General features: G+C 55.4%; 2 protein-coding genes across 4 annotated transcripts; one reads left to right on the top strand and one right to left on the bottom strand.

Annotated features, from left to right (window-relative positions):
* Nucleotides 1-7195: 7195 nt before the first annotated feature.
* Nucleotides 7196-15880, top strand: PPP2R5B (protein phosphatase 2 regulatory subunit B'beta). 3 transcript variants are annotated; one of them, XM_036326734.1, is made up of 14 exons: nt 7208-7584; nt 8022-8476; nt 9157-9353; nt 9884-9985; nt 10144-10236; nt 10362-10492; nt 11857-11916; nt 12012-12120; nt 12581-12634; nt 12708-12758; nt 12875-12994; nt 14180-14349; nt 14598-14699; nt 15099-15880. In XM_036326734.1, exons 2-14 carry the CDS (start codon nt 8278-8280, stop codon nt 15244-15246), a joined length of 1536 nt encoding a protein of 511 aa, XP_036182627.1. In that variant the 5' UTR covers nt 7208-7584; nt 8022-8277; the 3' UTR covers nt 15247-15880. The 3 variants fall into 3 exon arrangements, with proteins under 3 accessions (XP_036182630.1, XP_036182627.1, XP_036182629.1); XM_036326736.1 differs by having other exon boundaries at nt 7217-7584; nt 14222-14349; XM_036326737.1 differs by lacking the exon at nt 9884-9985 and having other exon boundaries at nt 7196-7584.
* A 32-nt stretch (nt 15881-15912) lies between these two features.
* Nucleotides 15913-16712, bottom strand: GPHA2 (glycoprotein hormone subunit alpha 2). The gene is given in 3 exon segments (XM_036326738.1): nt 15913-16196; nt 16198-16450; nt 16610-16712. Coding segments are annotated over 3 exon segments (477 nt in total). The 3' UTR covers nt 15913-16075.
* Nucleotides 16713-17988: the final 1276 nt, after the last annotated feature.

Below are 17988 nucleotides of genomic sequence, written 5' to 3'. Positions count from 1 at the left end.
AATCTGTGAGCCGGTTTTCTCCCCTGTAACCCGGGGTTGGGTGAGTAGGAGGGAGGACTCCGGGAAGGGATTGAGGACTAGCCTCCAGGAGAATTTTGGGAGACACTGGGAAGGCCCCACTCAAGGAGGCAGGCTAATAGGATGGCCACTTGGAAAGTGCTTATAGAATGATTCAGTAGATCTGCCTGTCCCCAGTGACAGAGCAGGGGCACTGCTGTGTTCATCAAATGTTTATTAAATTGATAATAATAAAAATAATGCCTTAGCTGGTTTCACTCAGTGGATAGAGCGTCGGCCTATGGACTGAAGGGTCCCAGTTTCAATTCTGGTCAAGGGCACATGCCTGGGTTTCAGGCTCGATCCCCAATAGGAGGCCTGCAGGAGGCAGCCGATCGGTGATTCTCTCTCATCATTGATGTTTCTATCTCTCTCCATCTTCCTTCTCCTCTGAAATCAATAAAAATATATTTTTGAAAACTAGACATTGCGAGTTGAGCCTGTGTGATGTCCTGGGCTCTGGGCTTGTCACTGCACTTGCATTACCTCATCGGCTCTTCACCACTGCTCACAGAGAGACGCTATTAATATCCGTCTTACAGGCGAGGAAAACAGACTGCGGGCCTAAGTGCCTGTGGGGCGAGGGATGAGCAACCCCTCCTCTCCTCCCAAAGGCAGTGGGAACAGGAGCGCATATTCCGAGATGAGCGAATGTTGTCCTTGTGTCCCGCTTGTGTCCCGGCCAGCGGGGACGAGCACTCCCTGCAGTGGGGATTGGGTGCACCAAGTGCAAAGGTGGCGGACACAGGACCATGCCCAATATTTAGGCCCCGAATCTGGGGCAGCAGCTTCTCCAGGTCGGCTTCTCTCTAGTGAAGCTGCACTCACATCTGTCTCTGATTGTAACTTGACTGGGAGCCACAGCTGTCTCTTAGAGGGGTGCCTGTGAGCTGTGAATCTATTCCTCATCTGATTCCCTCTATGGCAGTGGTTCCCAACAGGGGGGCAAACGCCCCACGGGGGGGGGCAATTTGATTTTTAAAAGGGGCAATTCGAGAATGCGTTATTAACAGTGATTTTTTTTTGGCATTTCTTATGGTTCTAGGGGCCTCATATACAGTATGTAAATATATATTGTGACATATGTATGCATCTCAGTTCTCTATTATATGTTTTGAAACTTTATTTGCTATTTTTCATATCACTTCATATTACTATTTTTTTAACAATTTCTTAGTGATTTCTTCCTCAGTACTTCACCTTCCTTTTCGTTCTTCTGTTTTTCTCTCTCATGGATGCCGTGTTCTTTGGAAGCTTGTTTAGACCAAGTGAATGGCCTTTTAGGCTTCCTCCACGTGAATAGGAGCTCACTTTTTGAATGACAGGAATTATATGTCACAGGGGGCGGGGCATCAGGACTTTAGGGATGCTTACGTGGGGCGTGGGAAGAAAAGGTTGGGAACCACTGCTCTGTGGCCAGGACAGTGCAGTGTCTGCACCACAGCGGAGCAGACAGGACTCAGAGGGGCACAAGGCCCTTCCTGCCGTCTCCCCAGACACAGCCTGTGAGCTCCCCAGAAATCAACTCCAAGACATAAAGATCCCACAGCCTGGCCCGGGCCTGGAGTAGGAGCTGAATGTGAGAATGACAAATACTCCCCAGGTAAAGGGTGTGATAGTCTCTCAGGAGGGAAGGTGGCGTTGGGGCACACATAGGGGTGTTTCTGGGAGGCAGTTCCAGGCCCTGCATTAGGGAGCTTTTATGGGACAACTGGACCCGGAGAACTCAAGGGGTCTGAAGAAAGATGAGCCGACGTTCCTGCCAGAGAAAGAAAAGGGAGCAGGCCAGGCCTCCGGGGCTCCTGGGGGACGCCCCTCATTAGACTGGGTGGGAACTCATCAGACAAAAGAGAGTGCCAGGCCTCCGGGGCTCCCGGGGAGCTCTCCCTTCCCCAGGCAGGGCACACCCTGCAGGAGCCCCTCTGGGATTCCCTCAGTGAGAGGACGATGGGTGTGGAAGGGATCAGAGAAGAGAGCTGGGGGCTGTGACTTTGGACTTGGTCCAGGGTGGAGGACCTTGAAGTGGCATCTTGTTTAAAATACACATAACAAATTTTACCATCTTAACCATTTCTTATCTTGCCTGTAAATCCTTACCTGAGGACATTTCCCCATTGATTTCTAGAGAAAGTGGAAGGAAGGGGGAGAGACAGAGAGAGGGTTTGGTTATCTCCTGCGTGCACCCCGACCAGGGCCGTGGATCAAGCCTGCAACGAGGTACATGCCTTTGACTAGAATAATGAGATACTAGTACATCCCTTGACCCAAATCGAACCAGCAACCCTTCAGTCCTAGGGCTGATTCTCTAACCACTGAACAACCGGCTACCGCATTAACCATTTCTAAGTGTAAAATTCAGTAATGCTAAATGTATTCACATTGCGGTGCAACCAGTCTCCAGCACTTTTTCGTCTTGCAAAACTGATTCTCTATATCCATTAAACAACAAAATGAACGAATGTTATGGGGTAAAATAAAGTGATATCTCAATAAAGGTGATGCAAAAGATTTTCATCTGCAGCTCCCAGGTGACATAGTGTCTGTGTTGAGACCCAGTTCAAATGCCACTTCTTGCAGGAAGTCTTATGTCTGTCCCCACCCTCAGTCCTCCGGTCCTCGGAGCGAGCACCCCTCTGTACAAAGCACCAACCCCCCACTGCCAGCCTGACACGAGCCCAGGACATACCCTGCGGGCCTGGAGCTGACACCCTCCTGACTGAGGCTGGAGGCTACGGGGTCTTTTGATGATGGCCTGTGTGACCTTGGGCAAAGCCTTCCTTCCCCTCTCTGGGGTTGGGATCTACTTGGCTGTGGAAGGCTCCCTGGGCTCGCCCTCCCCTGTGCTTTCTCCTTCTTCTTCGTTGATTTTTAGAGAGAGAGAGAGAAACATGATTTGTTGTTTCACTTATTTATCCATTCATTGGTTGATTCTTTTTTTAAAAATATATTTTATTGATTTTTTACAGAGAGGAAGGGAGAGAGATAGAGAGAGTTAGAAACATTGATGAGAGAGAAACATCGATCAGCTGCCTCCTGCACATCTCCTATTGGGGATGTGCCCGCAACCCAGGTACATGCCCTTGACCGGAATCGAACCTGGGACCTTTCAGTCCGCAGGCCGACGCTCTATCCACTGAGCCAAACCGGTTTCGGCCATTGGTTGATTCTTTTACTTATTTACTTTTATTATTGACAGTATTACAGATGTCCCCTACTCCCCCCTACTTTGCCTCCCTCCACCCATCCCCCACCCCACCCGAGGCCTTCGCCACACTATTGTCTGTGTCCATGGGCTGTGCAAATATGCATATATGTTCTTTGGTTAATCTCCTCCAGTCCCCTCCACCCACCTTCCCTCTGAGATCTGTCCGTCTGTCCCACACATCCATGTCTGGACCTATTTTGTTCATCAGTTTATTTTGATCATTAAGTGAGATCATGTGATACTTGTCTTCCTCTGGCTTATTTCGCTTAGCATAGTAACCTCCAGGTTCATCTACTCTGTCACGAAGGGTAAGGGACCATTCTCTTTTATAGCTGCATATATTCCACTGTGTAAACGAACCACAGCTTTAACTAACACTGCTATGAACATAGGGGTGCATATATTCTTTCTGATGGGTGTTTTGGGATGCTTAGGATATATTCCCAGAAGTGGGACCGCTGGGTCAAATGGCAGTTCCTTTCTTAATTAAAAACAAAATATATATATTTTATTGATTTTTACAAAGAGGAAGGGAGAGGTATAGAGAGTTAGAAACATCAATGAGAAACATTGATCAGCTGCCTCCTGCACGCCCCCTACTGGGGACTGAGCCCACAACCAAGGTACACGCCCTTGATCAGAATTGAACCCAGGACTCTTCAGTCCATGCGGCTGACGCTCTATCCACTGAGTCAGGGACAGAGCTCAGGGCTCCATTTTTTATTTTTTGAGGAAACTCCATACTGTTTTTCTTTTTTTAAAATGTATTTTATTGATTTTTTACGGAGAGGAAGGGACAGGGATAGAGAGTTAAAACATCCATGAGAGAGAAACACCGATCAGCTGCCTGCACACTCCCTACTGGGGATGTGCCCGCAACCCAGGTACATGCCCTTGACCGGAATCGAACCTGGGACCCTTCAGTCCGCAGGCCGACGCTCCATCCACTGAGCCAAACCGGTTAGGGCTCCATACTGTTCTCCACAGTGGCTGCACCAGTCTGCATCCCCACCAGCAGCGTACTAGGTTCCCTTTTTCTCGCATCCTCACCAGCACTTGTTTGTTTGTTTATTGATGGTAGCCACTCTGGCAGGTAGGAGGTAATACCTCATTGTTTTAATTTGCATCTCTCTGATGATTAATGACTTTGAACGTTTTTTCATATGTCTCTTGGCCATCTGTATGTCCTATTTGGAGAAGTGTCTATTCAAGTCCTTTGCCCATTTATTAATTTATTTTTATTATTTAAAAAATTTTTTTTATTGATTTCAGAGAGGAAAGGAGAGGGAAGGAAAGAGAAACGTCAATGATGAGAGAGAATCATTGATCAGCTGCCTCCTACACACAACCCAGGCATGTGCCCTTGACTGGAATTGAACCCAGGACCCTTCAGTCTGCAGTCCAATGCTCTATCCACTGAGCCAAACCAGCTAGAGCTTAAAAATATTTTTATTGTTTTCAAAGGGAAAGGGAGAGAGAGGGAGAGAGACATAGAAACATCAGTGATAAGAGAGAATCAGTGATCAGCTGCTTGCTACACACACGAACACACTGGGGATGGACCCCACAACCTGGGCATGTGCCCTGACCGGGAATCAAACCGTCACCTCCTAGTTCAGTGACGGCGAACCTTTTGAGCTCGGCGTGTCAGCATTTTGAAAAACCCTAACTTAACTCTGGTGCCGTGTCACATATAGAAATTTTTTGATATTTGCAACCATAGTAAAACAAAGACTTATATTTTTGATATGTATTTCATATATTTAAATGCCATTTAACAAAGAAAAATCAACCAAAAAAATGAGTTCATGTGTCACCTCTGACACGCGTGTCATAGGTTCGCCATCACTGTGACCTAGTTCATATGTCAACACTCAATCTCTGAGCCATGCCGGCCAGGCCCCATTTTAAAAATTGTATTGTTTAACTGGATTCTGGTGTTGAGTTGTAATCATCTATTGGCCACTTCCTGCACACCCCCTACTGGGGATGGAGCCAGCAACCTAGGCATGTGCCCCTGAGCCCATGACCTCCTGGTTCATGGGTCAACGCTCAGCCACCGAGCTACATCAGCCAGGCTCCCTTTTCTTTCTTTCTTTCTTTCTTTCTTTTTTTAAATATATTTTATTGATTTTTTACAGAGAGGAAGGGAGAGAGATAGAGAGTTAGAAACATCGACCAGCCGCCTCCTGCACATCCCCCACCGGGATGTGCCGCAACCCAGGTACATGCCCTTGACCGGAATCGAACCTGGGACCTTTCAGTCCGCAGGCCGACGCTCCATCCACTGAGCCAAACCGGTTTCGGCTCCCTTTTCAATTTGATGATGGTTTCCTTTGCTGTGCAGAAGCTTTTTAGTTTGATGTAGTCCCATGTCTATATTTCTTTCTTTCTCTTCATTGGTTGATTCCTGTATGTACCCTGACTGGGGATGGAACCTGCAACTTTGGCATATCAGGAAGACACTGGAACCAGCTAAGCTATCTGGCTAGGGCTTCCCCCAGCTTTTTCCTGCAGGGATGTGGGAGAGACTTCACCTCCTAAGCCTGGGAGTTGGGCAAGGAGAAGATGAAGGGTTTCCGTTGACAGATGAGGACCCCAAGGGCCAGATGAACAAGCCTGGTGAAGACTTCTGAGCAAGGGGATCACTGGCCAGCTCTCTAGTGAGATAGTCCTGGATCCCAGTCTGGCTAAACTGGGACCTCGGCTTTCTGTTGCTCTAGCAGGTGGGCACCTTTGGGCACCTAGGCTCCCTGTGCCACAGGGAAGATGGCTGGGTGGTTGTAATGGAGCACTGAGTGGTCACCAAGGCCCAAGGCAGGGTGGGGAAGACTCCAAAAAGGGCCCCAGCCTCCAGACCCCTCCCTGACTTCATGGTTTGTTCTCATTGACCACTCATGCTGCTCATATGGCCCAGCTCATTGTTCATCCAGGCAAAACTTCTGGGGAGCACCTGGCTGGTGTGGCTCAGTGGTTGAGCATAGACCTGTGAAACAGGATGTCATAGTTCAGTTCTGGTTGGGGCACATGCCTGGGTTGTGGGCTCCATCCCCAGGAGGGATGTGTAGGAAGGGGCCAGTCAATGATTCCCTCTCACCATTGATGTTTCTCTCCTCTCTCTCTCTCTCTCTCTCTCTCTCTCTCTCTCCCCCCCCCCCTCTGAAATAAATAAAAATATATTAAAACAAAAAACTTCTGAGTGACGATTTCACAGTGCCGTGTAGAGGGAGGGAATCCGGGAGTGTACAGGGTATTGGGGTCCAGGGTTCTCGGAAGGGGTGAAGGGAACTGCAGGCTGGGAACCTCTGGCAGGAACGCCCAACTCCTGGAATGCCCCCTGTGCCTGGGGTACTCTGCACAGGCTTTTGAACAAGAGGGGCTGGGAGGTCTGTCGGGGCGTCCAGCTTGCCTGGAGGGGTGGCGTCAGTGCCAGGGACACCTCCAGCTCTGATGCTTTGCCACTCCAAGGCTGGCCCTTTAAACCTCAGTCCATGATGTCACCATAGACAGCAAGAGGTGGGAGGGGGACTGCAGGCCTGCGGACGGACTGCATCTCCCGGCAGCCTGGGGTGCGCCACACCCTTCCCAGCAGGCTCTGGCCCGGGCGGACGATTAACCAGCCCGGTGCCGGTGCCAAGGGGACTCCACAGTGGCCATTCTGGGAGGGGAGTGGGGTTCCCCTGGGGTGGAATGGTTGGAGCAGGCCAGATCCTTGGGCCTGGCGGAGCATCGGGGCCCCGTGTTGTCATTGGCCTCGCTTCCTGTGCCCACGCCGAGCCCGCCCCCCGCCCCCTGCAGCCTCCCCCCGGGACCCGGGAGCTCAGCACCACTCGGACCCCACCCCCACTCTGCTCCGGCCTCGTCCCGGATGCCCGCGGGGCTACCTTCGGCCCGCAGCCCCCTTTCCGCGGTGCGGGGACTACATCTCCCAGCGGCCCGGGAAGCCCTGACGCAGCCCGCCCCGCCCCTGCCCGCGGGGAGGTGCGGGCCTGGAGGGGGAGGTGACTTGATGTCATCCTGAGCCGCTGGGCGGCGGGCGCCGGGGCGCATAAAGCCGGGGCTCCCGCTGCGCCTGTGGGTGCCCGACTGGAGAGGAGCTCCCCGCGCTGCCCAGCCCAGCCCCGAGCCCGCCGAGCGCCCGCGCCCCGACCCGCCGCCGCTGCGCGGGGGGATGCCCCGGCCCCCCCGGAGCCCGACAGGGAACCCAGGAGCGCCGCCGCCCCGCACCCGGAGCGGAACCGCCGGGGAGGAGCTCTGAACGGCCGCCCCCTCCCCACCTGCAGCCCCTGAGGTCTGGGGCCCAAAGTCTGCGGTTCTTAGAAGTGAGTGTCCCCCCACCGGAGGCAGATGAGATTTGGGAGGCGAGGAAGGAGCTGAGGTGGGGGAGGGTGCTGGGTCCTAGGAGGGGGTGGCATAGGGATAGGGCCCCCATTCTTGGGGCAGTCCCTAGTGGCCAGGGTTAGTGGGGCAGAAGTGGGGCCCCGTTCTATGAGGGGCCAGCGGGGAGGAACGGGATCCCCATTCTAGGGAGCGCTGCTTGGGGGTAGGCGCTCTGCGGAGCGGGGTTATTTGGAGCTGGGCCGTCAGACTGAAAGGAGGGGGACTTGTCTCCTGGAGGAAGGGGCCGTACCTCCGGGCAAGAGGAGGGAAGAGACCTGGGCGCCAGCAGCGCTCACCTGCTCGCTGCCGTCCTGGGAAAACTGACCGGCTCTCTCTGTCTCTTTCTTGCTGACCTCTCTGCCGACTTCGTTTTCAAAAGACCCAAGGTGGGAACCCCAACTGGACTCTCCGTGACCCCCAGGAAGAGCCTGAGGCCTGAACCATCCTCCTCTCTACCCTGCCTGCCCCCCAGGACTGGGCAGTTGCCGAAGGCCCTGGGGGGGGGCCCAGGACTCTGTTTGTGCCCCCCCCCCCCCCAGGATGGGCCCAAGTTAGTCAGCCAAGCTTCACCCAGCATCTTCTAGGGCCAGCGGGAGCCCCAGGGTCCTTGAAGGCTTCACCGCTGCCTGGCTGTCATGGAGACGAAGCTGCCCCCTGCGAGTACCCCCACCAGCCCCTCGTCCCCGGGGCTGTCACCTGTGCCCCCACCCGACAAGGTGGATGGCTTCTCCCGCAGGTCCCTCCGCAGGGCCCGGCCCCGGCGGTCCCACAGTTCCTCCCAGTTCCGCTATCAGAGCAACCAGCAGGAGCTCACTCCACTGCCCCTGCTCAAAGGTGAGCCCACCGCGGCTGCCAGGCTGAGGGTAGGAAGCAGCAGCTGGCAGCTGCCATCAGAGGGCGTTGGGGTAGCCCCTTCCAGGTGAGGGACTCCACCATCCGAGCTGACCCCCACCCCAGCCCTCTCTGCTGACGCATGGCCTGATTGGCCTGTCATCCTTGGAGGTGGGGCATCTGGAGGTGGCGCCACCCCGGGGGGCAGACCATGGCCAAGGGTGGGGCCCGCAGCCTGGGTTCCAGAGGCCACTTGAGGCCCAGGCGCTGCCAGGGTCCTGGAGCAGGAGTTTAGCAAGGCTCCCTGGGTCACTGTGTAACCCCCTACCTCCGGGCTACAGGGCCTGGCTGGCTGGGTGGGCTCTGACCTTTCACCCCACTTCCGGCTGGTAGGACAGAGTGCCACCTATGAGAGGGAGAGTGGCTGTTGGGGGCCCCTGGGGAACCCCAGCATTCAGGGTCTGTTCCTTGCTTTCACCTCAGGCCACCATGCCCTCTGTGGTCAGGAGGAAGAGGTGTTCCTTTTCCCGCAGGAATGGAGGGCGGGACGGGAGCCATCGCTCTCTGAAGGGGCGGGATGGCACAAGAGCTTGGGGTCTGGGGGCCCTAAGGATGGGGAGGGCTCGCCCCTCCCCAGAGCTGTGGCAGCTGGAGCCCAGGCTCAGCCCCTCCCTCCTTCCCAGATGTGCCGGCCTCAGAGCTGCACGAGCTGCTGAGCAGGAAGTTGGCCCAGTGTGGGGTGATGTTTGACTTCTTGGACTGTGTGGCCGACCTGAAGGGGAAGGAGGTGAAGCGTGCAGCGCTCAATGAGCTGGTGGAGTGTGTGGGGAGCACGCGGGGAGTCCTCATTGAGCCTGTGTACCCAGACATCATCCGCATGGTGAGCACCTGCCACCCGGCCTGCCGGGGGAGGGTCTGGGGGGCACCAGGACACTGCTGACCTGCGGGGGGGGGGGGGGGAGGGGGTTGGCCCTGTGAGAGAAAAACCCACTACCCTCCTGCGAGTCCCTCATCTCCCCTCCCCACTCTGCCCTCCCGTGCACCCGACCGGTGCCAGCTTTTGCTTATGCTCTCCCCAGGCCTGTGCGCACTGCCCCCTCCGCCCCCGCCCCAAGTCCCTGATTGCCATGGCCTGGCTCAGGTGCCGCTTCTTCCATGAAGCCCCTCTCAGTGCCCAAGCTAGGAAGCTCCCTTTTGCTGGCTGGAATGTCTGCAGTCCTTACTGCTTTCCATCTTATCTGCCCACAGGGCTGCACCCCCCAGAGGGCAGGATCCCCAGCCCCTGGCCCCGGGCTTCCATGATTAAGTTCAGGGAATGACTGCCAAGGAGTGAGTGCTGGGGCAGGTGCTGCGGTCCTGGCTTCTGCCTTTGAGGGCTCCCTCTTAGAGAACCCTGTCGGTGTCCCGCAGATCTCAGTGAATATCTTCCGGACCCTGCCGCCCAGTGAGAACCCTGAATTTGACCCTGAAGAGGATGAGCCCAACCTTGAGCCTTCATGGCCACATCTGCAGGTGTGAGGGCTGGGGAAGGTGGGGATGGAGCTTTAGAAGAGATGGCGGACAGCGGGGAGCGTCTCCTTAGGTCCTGGACTGCTGGGTGAGGGCCACAGGGTGGGGTGAGTAGGGGAGTCTGTTCTCAAACTCACCTTCTTGTCTGTCCCTTCCCCCAGCTGGTTTATGAGTTTTTCCTGCGTTTCTTGGAGAGCCCAGACTTCCAGCCCTCCGTGGCCAAGAGATATGTGGATCAAAAGTTTGTCCTGATGGTGAAGTGGGGAACCCAGGCCGGGCGGTGCCATGGGGCAGGGGCAGGCTCGCTGAGGGGCATGGGGATAGAATGGGAGCAGCCTGGGCTTGGTGTCTCTCCTGACCCTTGACCTGGGTCCCACAGCTCCTAGAACTATTTGATAGCGAGGACCCCCGGGAGCGCGAGTACCTCAAGACCATCCTGCACCGGGTCTACGGCAAGTTCCTGGGGCTCCGGGCCTACATCCGCAAACAGTGCAGCCATATCTTCCTCCGGTAGGTGCCTGCTGCCTGCCCGCGGAGGCTGGAGAGGGAGGCGGAGAAGACTGAGGCAAAGGCTCCCCAGCAGGGGGTCCTAAGGAACTCTGGTTGACTGAGTCCTTTCTTGGCAACATATTTTGTAATATTGATTTTTTTTTTTTTGGTAATATTGATTATTCAAAGCCTGTGAGGTCAGCAGAGAAAGGGCATTTATTTCCATTTTACAGATAAAGAAATAGAGGCTGAGAGAGATGAGGTGGTTTGCAGGGCCTCCCTCAGTCCAGGGGTGGGGGCGGGGGGGGGGGTCTGGGATCTATACCTTTTGACTCTTATTGTGCTCAGCCATAAGGACCTATAGAAAGATTCTTCCTGCCCGGCTGGCGTGGCTCAGTGATTGAGCGTTGACTTATGAACCAGGAGGTCACAGTTTGATTCCTGGTCAGGGCACATGCCTGAGTTGTGCGTGCAGGAGGCAGCCGATCACTGATTCTCTCTCATCACTGATGTTCCTATCTCTCTCTCCCTCTCCCTTCCTCTCTGAAATCAATACAAATATCATACTTACCTGGCAGGGGAGATACCATGATCATGAAATCAATACAAATATGTATTTTTTTTTTTTTTAAAGATTCTTTCAGCAAATGTGTATTGAGCACCAGTGCTAGCATGGCCTTGTAGTCGAGACTGGCTCTGAAGTTAGAAGGCCTGTATTTGAGTTTGGTTCCAGTATTTGGGTACTCGGGCAAACTATTTAAGCTCTCCTAGTGTCCTCATCTCTAAAATGGGAATGAAAGCTGTGTCAGGGACAGCCATCAAGATGAAGTGAGGCTGAGGCCGGGGCTACAGAGTAGGTAAGACACGACCCCTCAGACTCCCGGAGATCCCCTGCTTACTCACTTTGGGACAAGCTTCATTGAACCACTGAGCCTCGATTTCTTCATCTGTAGAATGGATCTATAAACCCTGCCTCCTGGGATAACTTTGGGAAGTACATAGCACAGAGGAGATGCTCTAAGTGCCTGACATTCTTTCGGTTGACTGGCACGAAGAGTGAAGGACGCAGGCCAGGTGCCTGCTGACTGGATGGGGACCAGGTCGTGGGGGTTAGGGTCCGGGGGAAGAGATGAGTTGGAATGCTTCCTAGAAGAGGTTTGAGCTGAGACCCAGAGAGGCACTGGTGGCTGGGCTGAGAAGAGCGATTCAGAGGTGGGTGTGGATCTCCGTGGGGCCTGGCTTAGGGTATTGGGAAGGGAGCATGGCCTCTGGTTGGGAGGGAGTTGATTAGCGTGCAGGGTTGGGTGGGCAGGCAGCTGGCTGGGAGTGGCTGGGCCTGCTCCAATTGCTCTGAGCCCTTCTGCATCCTCCTTTTTCTCATGCAGGTTCATCTATGAACTCGAGCGCTTCAATGGCGTGGCTGAGCTGCTGGAGATCTTAGGAAGGTGACTCCCTGGGTCTCAGCCAGAGCATCAGTTTGGGGAGGAAGGATTGAGGCCGGTCACCTGAGCCCTCCTCCTCTCTCTGTCCCCCTCCTCAGCATCATCAATGGCTTTGCGCTGCCCCTGAAGACTGAGCACAAGCAGTTCCTGGTTCGGGTCCTGATTCCCCTGCATTCCGTGAAGTCGCTGTCGGTCTTTCACGCCCAGGTAAGGCCCAGAGCTGGCCCTGCACGGCAGAGAGCGGACAGAGTCAGGGCAGCGTGTGGGTCATCCTGCCACTCTGGCTTCAGCCACACTGTCACCTTCTTTTCCTTTACTGGTTCTGTTCCTTCTCCCTTAGAGAAGCCCCATGACCCTTTAGGAGTCTCAGACATCAGCTCTGTGAAGCCCTCCCAGCCCCTTTCTCTCCGCCTGCCCTAGGCAGGATTAAACTCTCCTGTATTCGCATAGATTGTGATACAGCTTTCTATCATGGAAACGTCTGTAAAATGTATAAGGACTGGTTTGCTGAATGTTACCCCTGTGAGAGCATCATTGTGTCCCCGCACACTGAGCATGATGCCTGGTACATCCTAGGTAAATGCTTGGTGAATGAGAGTAGACTCGGTAAGTGACCTGGGTCCTGCCCTCGTCCCCTCCTGACCCATCCTCTCTCTCCGCCCCACAGCTGGCATACTGCGTGGTGCAGTTCCTGGAAAAGGATGCCACCTTGACAGAGCATGTGAGTACCTCTGGGGGAGAAGGCAGGTCTCCGTCCCTGCAGGTCTGACTCCTTTCTGCCCCAACTCCCACAGGTGATCCGGGGACTGCTCAAATACTGGCCAAAAACCTGCACCCAGAAGGAGGTAGGAAAAGGGCTTTGACGACCACCAGAGGGAGGTTAGGAAAGCTCAGCTTCCGGAGGGCAGTCAGGTGTGTCTCAGGGGAGATGGAACTGCTGCCCTGTGTCCCTACCCCCCAGGTGATGTTTCTGGGGGAGATGGAAGAGATTCTTGATGTCATCGAGCCCTCCCAGTTTGTGAAGATCCAGGAACCCCTCTTCAAGCAGGTGGCTCGCTGTGTGTCCAGCCCCCATTTCCAGGTACGGGGTGGGAATGGGGGATGGACTAGGAAGGTTGACGAGTTGCCCTAACAGCTCCCTCGGCCCTCTGGACTGTCCTGGGTCTGATGATGGGGAGATGCTGGACTTGGGGTCGAGCCCTTGGGTCAAGCCTCAGATCTGCCTCCCGCTGGGCGAGGGGCCTTGGGCGGGTCACGCGCCGGGCGTGATTAAGCGCCTCGCCTGTAATGTGGCCGCTGGGGACTCTAGAGAGAGCGGGGCAAACATATTTGGAAACTGAAATGCGCTCCACATGGGTTATCCCTTCTCTCCTTTTCTTTTTTTTTTAAAAATATTTTTTTATTGACTTCAGAGGAGGGAGAGGGAAAGATCGAAATACCAATGATGAGAGAACCATTGATTGGCTGCCTTCTGCGTACCTCCCACTGGGGACCGAGCCCACAACCTGGGCCTGTGCCCCTGACCAGAATCGAACCCAGGACACTTCAGTCTGCAGGCTGACACTCTATCCACTGAGCCACACCAGCTAGGGCAGCGGTCGGCAAACTCATTAGTCAGCAGAGCCAAATATCAACAGTACGACGATTGAAATTTCTTTTGAGAGCCAAATTTTTTAAACTTAAACTATATAGGTAGGTACATTGTTATTAACTTAATTAGGGTACTCCCAAGGCTTAGGAAGAGCCACACTCAAGGGGCCAAAGAGCCGCATGTGGCTCTCGAGCCGCAGTTTGCCAACCACGGAGCTAGGGCATCTCTCCTTTTCTTAGTGGCCTTCAATTTAATCAGTCCCACTTCAGGGCCCAGCTGGGACCCCTCCCGCTCCCCATCGTGAGGCTGGCTGTAACTAGTGTTCTACATGTGTGACAGACTTGCTCCCATTCTTATGAGCCGTAACCTGGTGGAAGTCAGTTCTTCCTCACAGTGATTCTGGCACCTCATTCAACAGCCCTGGGGAGATAGCTATTATTTATTAGCCCCATTTTACAGATGAGAAAACTGAAGCTGCGAGGTTAATGCCTTGCCCAGGTCACGTGGCCAATGTGCAGTGGAGCTGGGATTCAACCCTGAGTGTTGGACTCCAAATCCAGTTTCTTTCCTCCTTGGCACATGGCTTCCTCCAGTGGGATAGATGAGTCCTGAGGATGGGGGGTGAGGGCAGGGCGCCCTGGGTTTTGGGGTGGATACCAGCCCTTGCACACGCAGGGAAGCCTCTGCCAGGCACCCTCTGCCACCTCCCTGCCCCAGGTTGCAGAGCGGGCTCTGTATTTCTGGAACAACGAGTATATCCTGAGCCTCATTGAGGACAACTGCCACACGGTGCTGCCTGCTGTGTTTGGGACCCTCTACCAGGTCTCCAAAGAGCACTGGAATCAGTGAGTGCCCAGGCCCAGGCCCAGGCCAGCCAGTCCAGGCCCGGGGTTACTCCTAGCTAGAGAGAATGAGGGAAGGGTCTCAAGAGGGCTGAGGGGTGGCAAAGGGGCAGGCGGAGGGCAGCGGGCAGCGCCTGTGGGGTTTAGGCTGCACGCTGTGTTTGGGGAACAGGGTTAGGCAGAGCGCTGTGGAGGGAGGTGGGGCCAAACTGAAGTTGCTCTGATCTCACCCTCTCCCTTAACCTGCCAAGAACCATCGTATCTCTGATCTACAATGTGCTCAAGACCTTCATGGAGATGAATGGGAAGCTGTTTGATGAGCTCACAGCCTCCTACAAGCTGGAAAAACAGCAGTGAGTGTTGGGGGGCTGGGCATGGAGGAAGGGGGGAAAGCAGGAAGGAACCAGCTCCTCACGGTTGGAGGGAGCCTAAGAGGATGACCCCACGTCCGATCTATTCAGATATTTAAAGTCTCTCCCTGTGTTCCTGGCAAGTGCTGCCCCTCCCCTCTACCCTGTCGTCATCCTCCCAAGGGCTTCCCCAGGTGCGGAGCTTGGACGCCCTGGAGTTTCCTCCTCTCCAGCTGGGTCTCCCGAGCCAGGCCAAGCCACCTGCTCGTGACCAGCCTCCTCAGTGGTCTCTTCCCGGAGTGGAAGGCTCCCCTAGATCCTTCGCAGACGAGGTGGTGGTGAGGGAAGCTGGGCTGCAGGCAGGGCCTCAGGTGGGGGAGCTGCCTAACCCTCTCTCCCCAGGGAGCAGCAGAAGGCCCAGGAGCGGCAGGAGCTGTGGCAAGGCCTGGAGGAGCTACGGCTACGCCGGTTACAGGGGACCCAGGGGACAAAAGAGGCCCCCCTCCAGCGCCTTACACCCCAGGTGGCCGCCAGTGGGGGTCAGAGCTAGAGATCCCGTAGAAAGGGAGGAACTAAACCCAGAGCTATCAGTCCCTCTATGCCCTCTCCTGCCCAGGGGCCCAGAGAGACACACACCTCCCCCTGGCCTTGCGGAGTGGGTTGGAGGGCTCCCTGCCTGGCCCAGCGTGGACCCTTTACTGTGGGGAGGAGAGAGGAGATGGTGGTCCTGGCAACAGAACTCTCAGGCCCTTGTGGCAGGACTTGACCAGGGCAAGCTTGACCAGGAAGCTGCCATCAGGGATCTCCCTGCCCCAAAAAGCTGGGCTCCAGACTGCAGGCAGGTTCCCACACCCTGCTCCCAGCCTAGGGCAAGAGGACTCAGCTCCTCGTGTACCCCACCTCGTGCCAGCGCGAGGTCTTCCTGCACCCCACCATGGATCCATGGTCTATTTATTCTCCCCTGCTCACCCCCAACAGATGCTGACCTGGGCCTGGGCATCCTCCTCCCCTCCCCTACCTCCCTCTGTACTTTCTTGTCCCCTTTTTATTTATTGGGCAGGGGGAGGGGTGAGGGCACAGGCAGAAGAGATTCCCCATGTCCTGGGGCAAGGTGGGGTCACAGTTACCATGGTCTGTCCCCCTTCCCCTGGCTGGGGGTAGACTTAATAAAGACAGAAACTCAAGGACTGCCTGCTTTATTAAGGGATGGGGCCAAAGAGGGAAGTGAAATGATGAAACACTGGCCAGGAGGCGGCAGAGGCAGGGAAGAGGCAGAGATTTCGGGGGTTGAAGCTGCTGTCCTCAGTGATGCTCAGGATACCCGGGATGTACTCCACCTCGCCCCTCTGACCAAGGGGAGGGAGGTGGGACAGGGTGGGCTAGTAGCGTGAGAGGCGACACATGTCACACTGGCAGGCTCTGGCCGTGAAGATCTCCAGCTCCTCCCTCCGGCCCCCCCCACACTGCAGCTGCACCTTCACCTGTGGGAGAGGGGATTCGGTTCCAGTCCCCTTCTTTGAGCCATTTTAGACCCCTGTCTCCTCTGTCTCTCCCAATGGGCCCCCTCACCTTCCTCAGGCCAATGATGGTGCAGCATTGAGAGATGGAGGTGACGTTGTGTCGGTAGCCACTGGCCACCAGCACCGAGTACCGGGAAGGGAAGGCGCTGGACTCGCAGTGGCCCACGCAAGCCTGTGCCACATGGGAGCCCTGGCAGGTGCCTTGGCGGTCGCTGCGCACCGTCACATTGAAGGCTAGGAGGAGACAGGCGAGTTGTCGACGGTGCCTCTGCGAAGGCTCACCCAGCTCCCACTGCCTGTTTCCTCTGTGGGTCCATCGAGGGTGCTGCCTGCCCCTCTGTCCAGCCCATCGGCTCTGCTCCCACCCAGCCCTCTGCTCCCGGGGTGACTCACGGTGCAGGTGGCAGCCTGGGATGGCCGCCTGCTGACCCCAGCCTTCAGTGATCACCAGGAACAGCAGGCAGAAGAGCAGGGTTTGGGGGGACGCCATGGGCATCTGAAACAGTGGGTGGACATTCTCTAGATCGTGTGCAGGGGGAGGGGAAGTTCTTTAAATGCAGGATGCTTCCAGGTGAATGAGCCAGGGCTCCGTTAGCCTATCTGACTGGGGTGCGGCCAGCCTGTGGGGCTGACTTCCCTGTCCCTGCCTCCGGTGAGTCTGCCTGTGCGTCTCTCTGGATGGGTATCAGTGTGAGCAGCAGTCTCTGGATGTGATCTGTCAGCCTGCTGTGGTGGTTCCCCCTGCCTTTCTCCCACCATCTGGAGCACGAACATCTGCCTCCCGCCATCTGCCCCATCTTGGCCTCTAGGACCCCATCTGCAGTCCCCAGGTCCCTCAGGCTCCTGCCTCAGGGGCTTACCACTTCCAAGGCCCAGGAACTGAGTGGCTTGCCGAGTGGCTCCTTGAGCAGCCTGCTGCTGGTCTTCAAACTTGCTGGTTCTCCGGATTTTTATTTGCCAGCATTAGGGAGCCACGCCTTCTTGGAGATCGGCTTTCAGGCCTGCCGCCCAGCCTCAGGCCTCAGCCCTCAGCGAGCCCACCTGGGAGATCCAGCTCTTGTCTGAGGTGTGGTTGGGGGGAGTGGCATCTGCTGCTTTCTGCCCAAAAGCTGCCGGAGGTCCAGGGCTGGGGAAGTGAGGTGTGGCGAGAAGCCCAGGAGCTAGCTGGTGGAGTGGGCGGCTGTGTGCAGTTGGAGAGAGGGCCCAAGACGGGGCTGAGTTGTTGCCACCTGGGTTCTCTTTGCTGTGTGGCCTTGGGCAGAACACTCATATTGAGGGCCTCACCACCCCAACCTTAAAACTACTAATGCCTGGCCAGCATGGCGCAATGGTTGAGTGGCGACCTATGAACCAAGAGGTCACTGGTTCAATTCCTGGTTAGGGCACATGCCCGGGTTGTGGACTGGATCCCCAGTAGGGGGTGTACAAGAGACAACCGATCGATGATGTTTCTCAATGAAGTTTCTATTTCTCTATTCCTCTCCCTAAATATAAAAACATATTTTTAAAAAACCCTACTACTAGCCAGTTTGGCTCAAGGTTCCGGGTTTGATTCGGGTCAAGGGCACATGCCTGGGTTGTGGGCTCAATCCCTAGTAGGGGGAGCGCAGGACACAGCCGATCAATGATTCTCTCTCATCATTGATGTTTCTATCTCTCTCCTTCTCCCTTCCTCTCTGAAATCAATAAAAATCTATTAAAAAAAAAATAACCCTACTAAACTCAGCCCTGCCTGTCTCCTTAATCCACCACAGAGGAGAGTCTGGGAGATT

This window comes from Myotis myotis, unplaced genomic scaffold, assembly GCF_014108235.1.
Source record: "Myotis myotis isolate mMyoMyo1 unplaced genomic scaffold, mMyoMyo1.p scaffold_m19_p_10, whole genome shotgun sequence".
Lineage (NCBI taxonomy): Eukaryota > Metazoa > Chordata > Mammalia > Chiroptera > Vespertilionidae > Myotis > Myotis myotis.
This window is presented reverse-complemented; position numbering and strand designations above follow the sequence as displayed.

What these genes read in the sequence shown, in the direction of transcription:
- PPP2R5B (XM_036326734.1), top strand. Translation starts at nt 8,278, where the DNA reads ATGGAGACGAAGCTGCCCCCTGCGAGTACCCCCACCAGCCCCTCGTCC. An exon ending in TGCAGCCATATCTTCCTCCG is followed by an intron (nt 10,493 to 11,856) that starts GTAGGTGCCTGC and finishes TTTCTCATGCAG; the next exon opens with GTTCATCTATGAACTCGAGC. An exon ending in AAACCTGCACCCAGAAGGAG is followed by an intron (nt 12,759 to 12,874) that starts GTAGGAAAAGGG and finishes CCTACCCCCCAG; the next exon opens with GTGATGTTTCTGGGGGAGAT.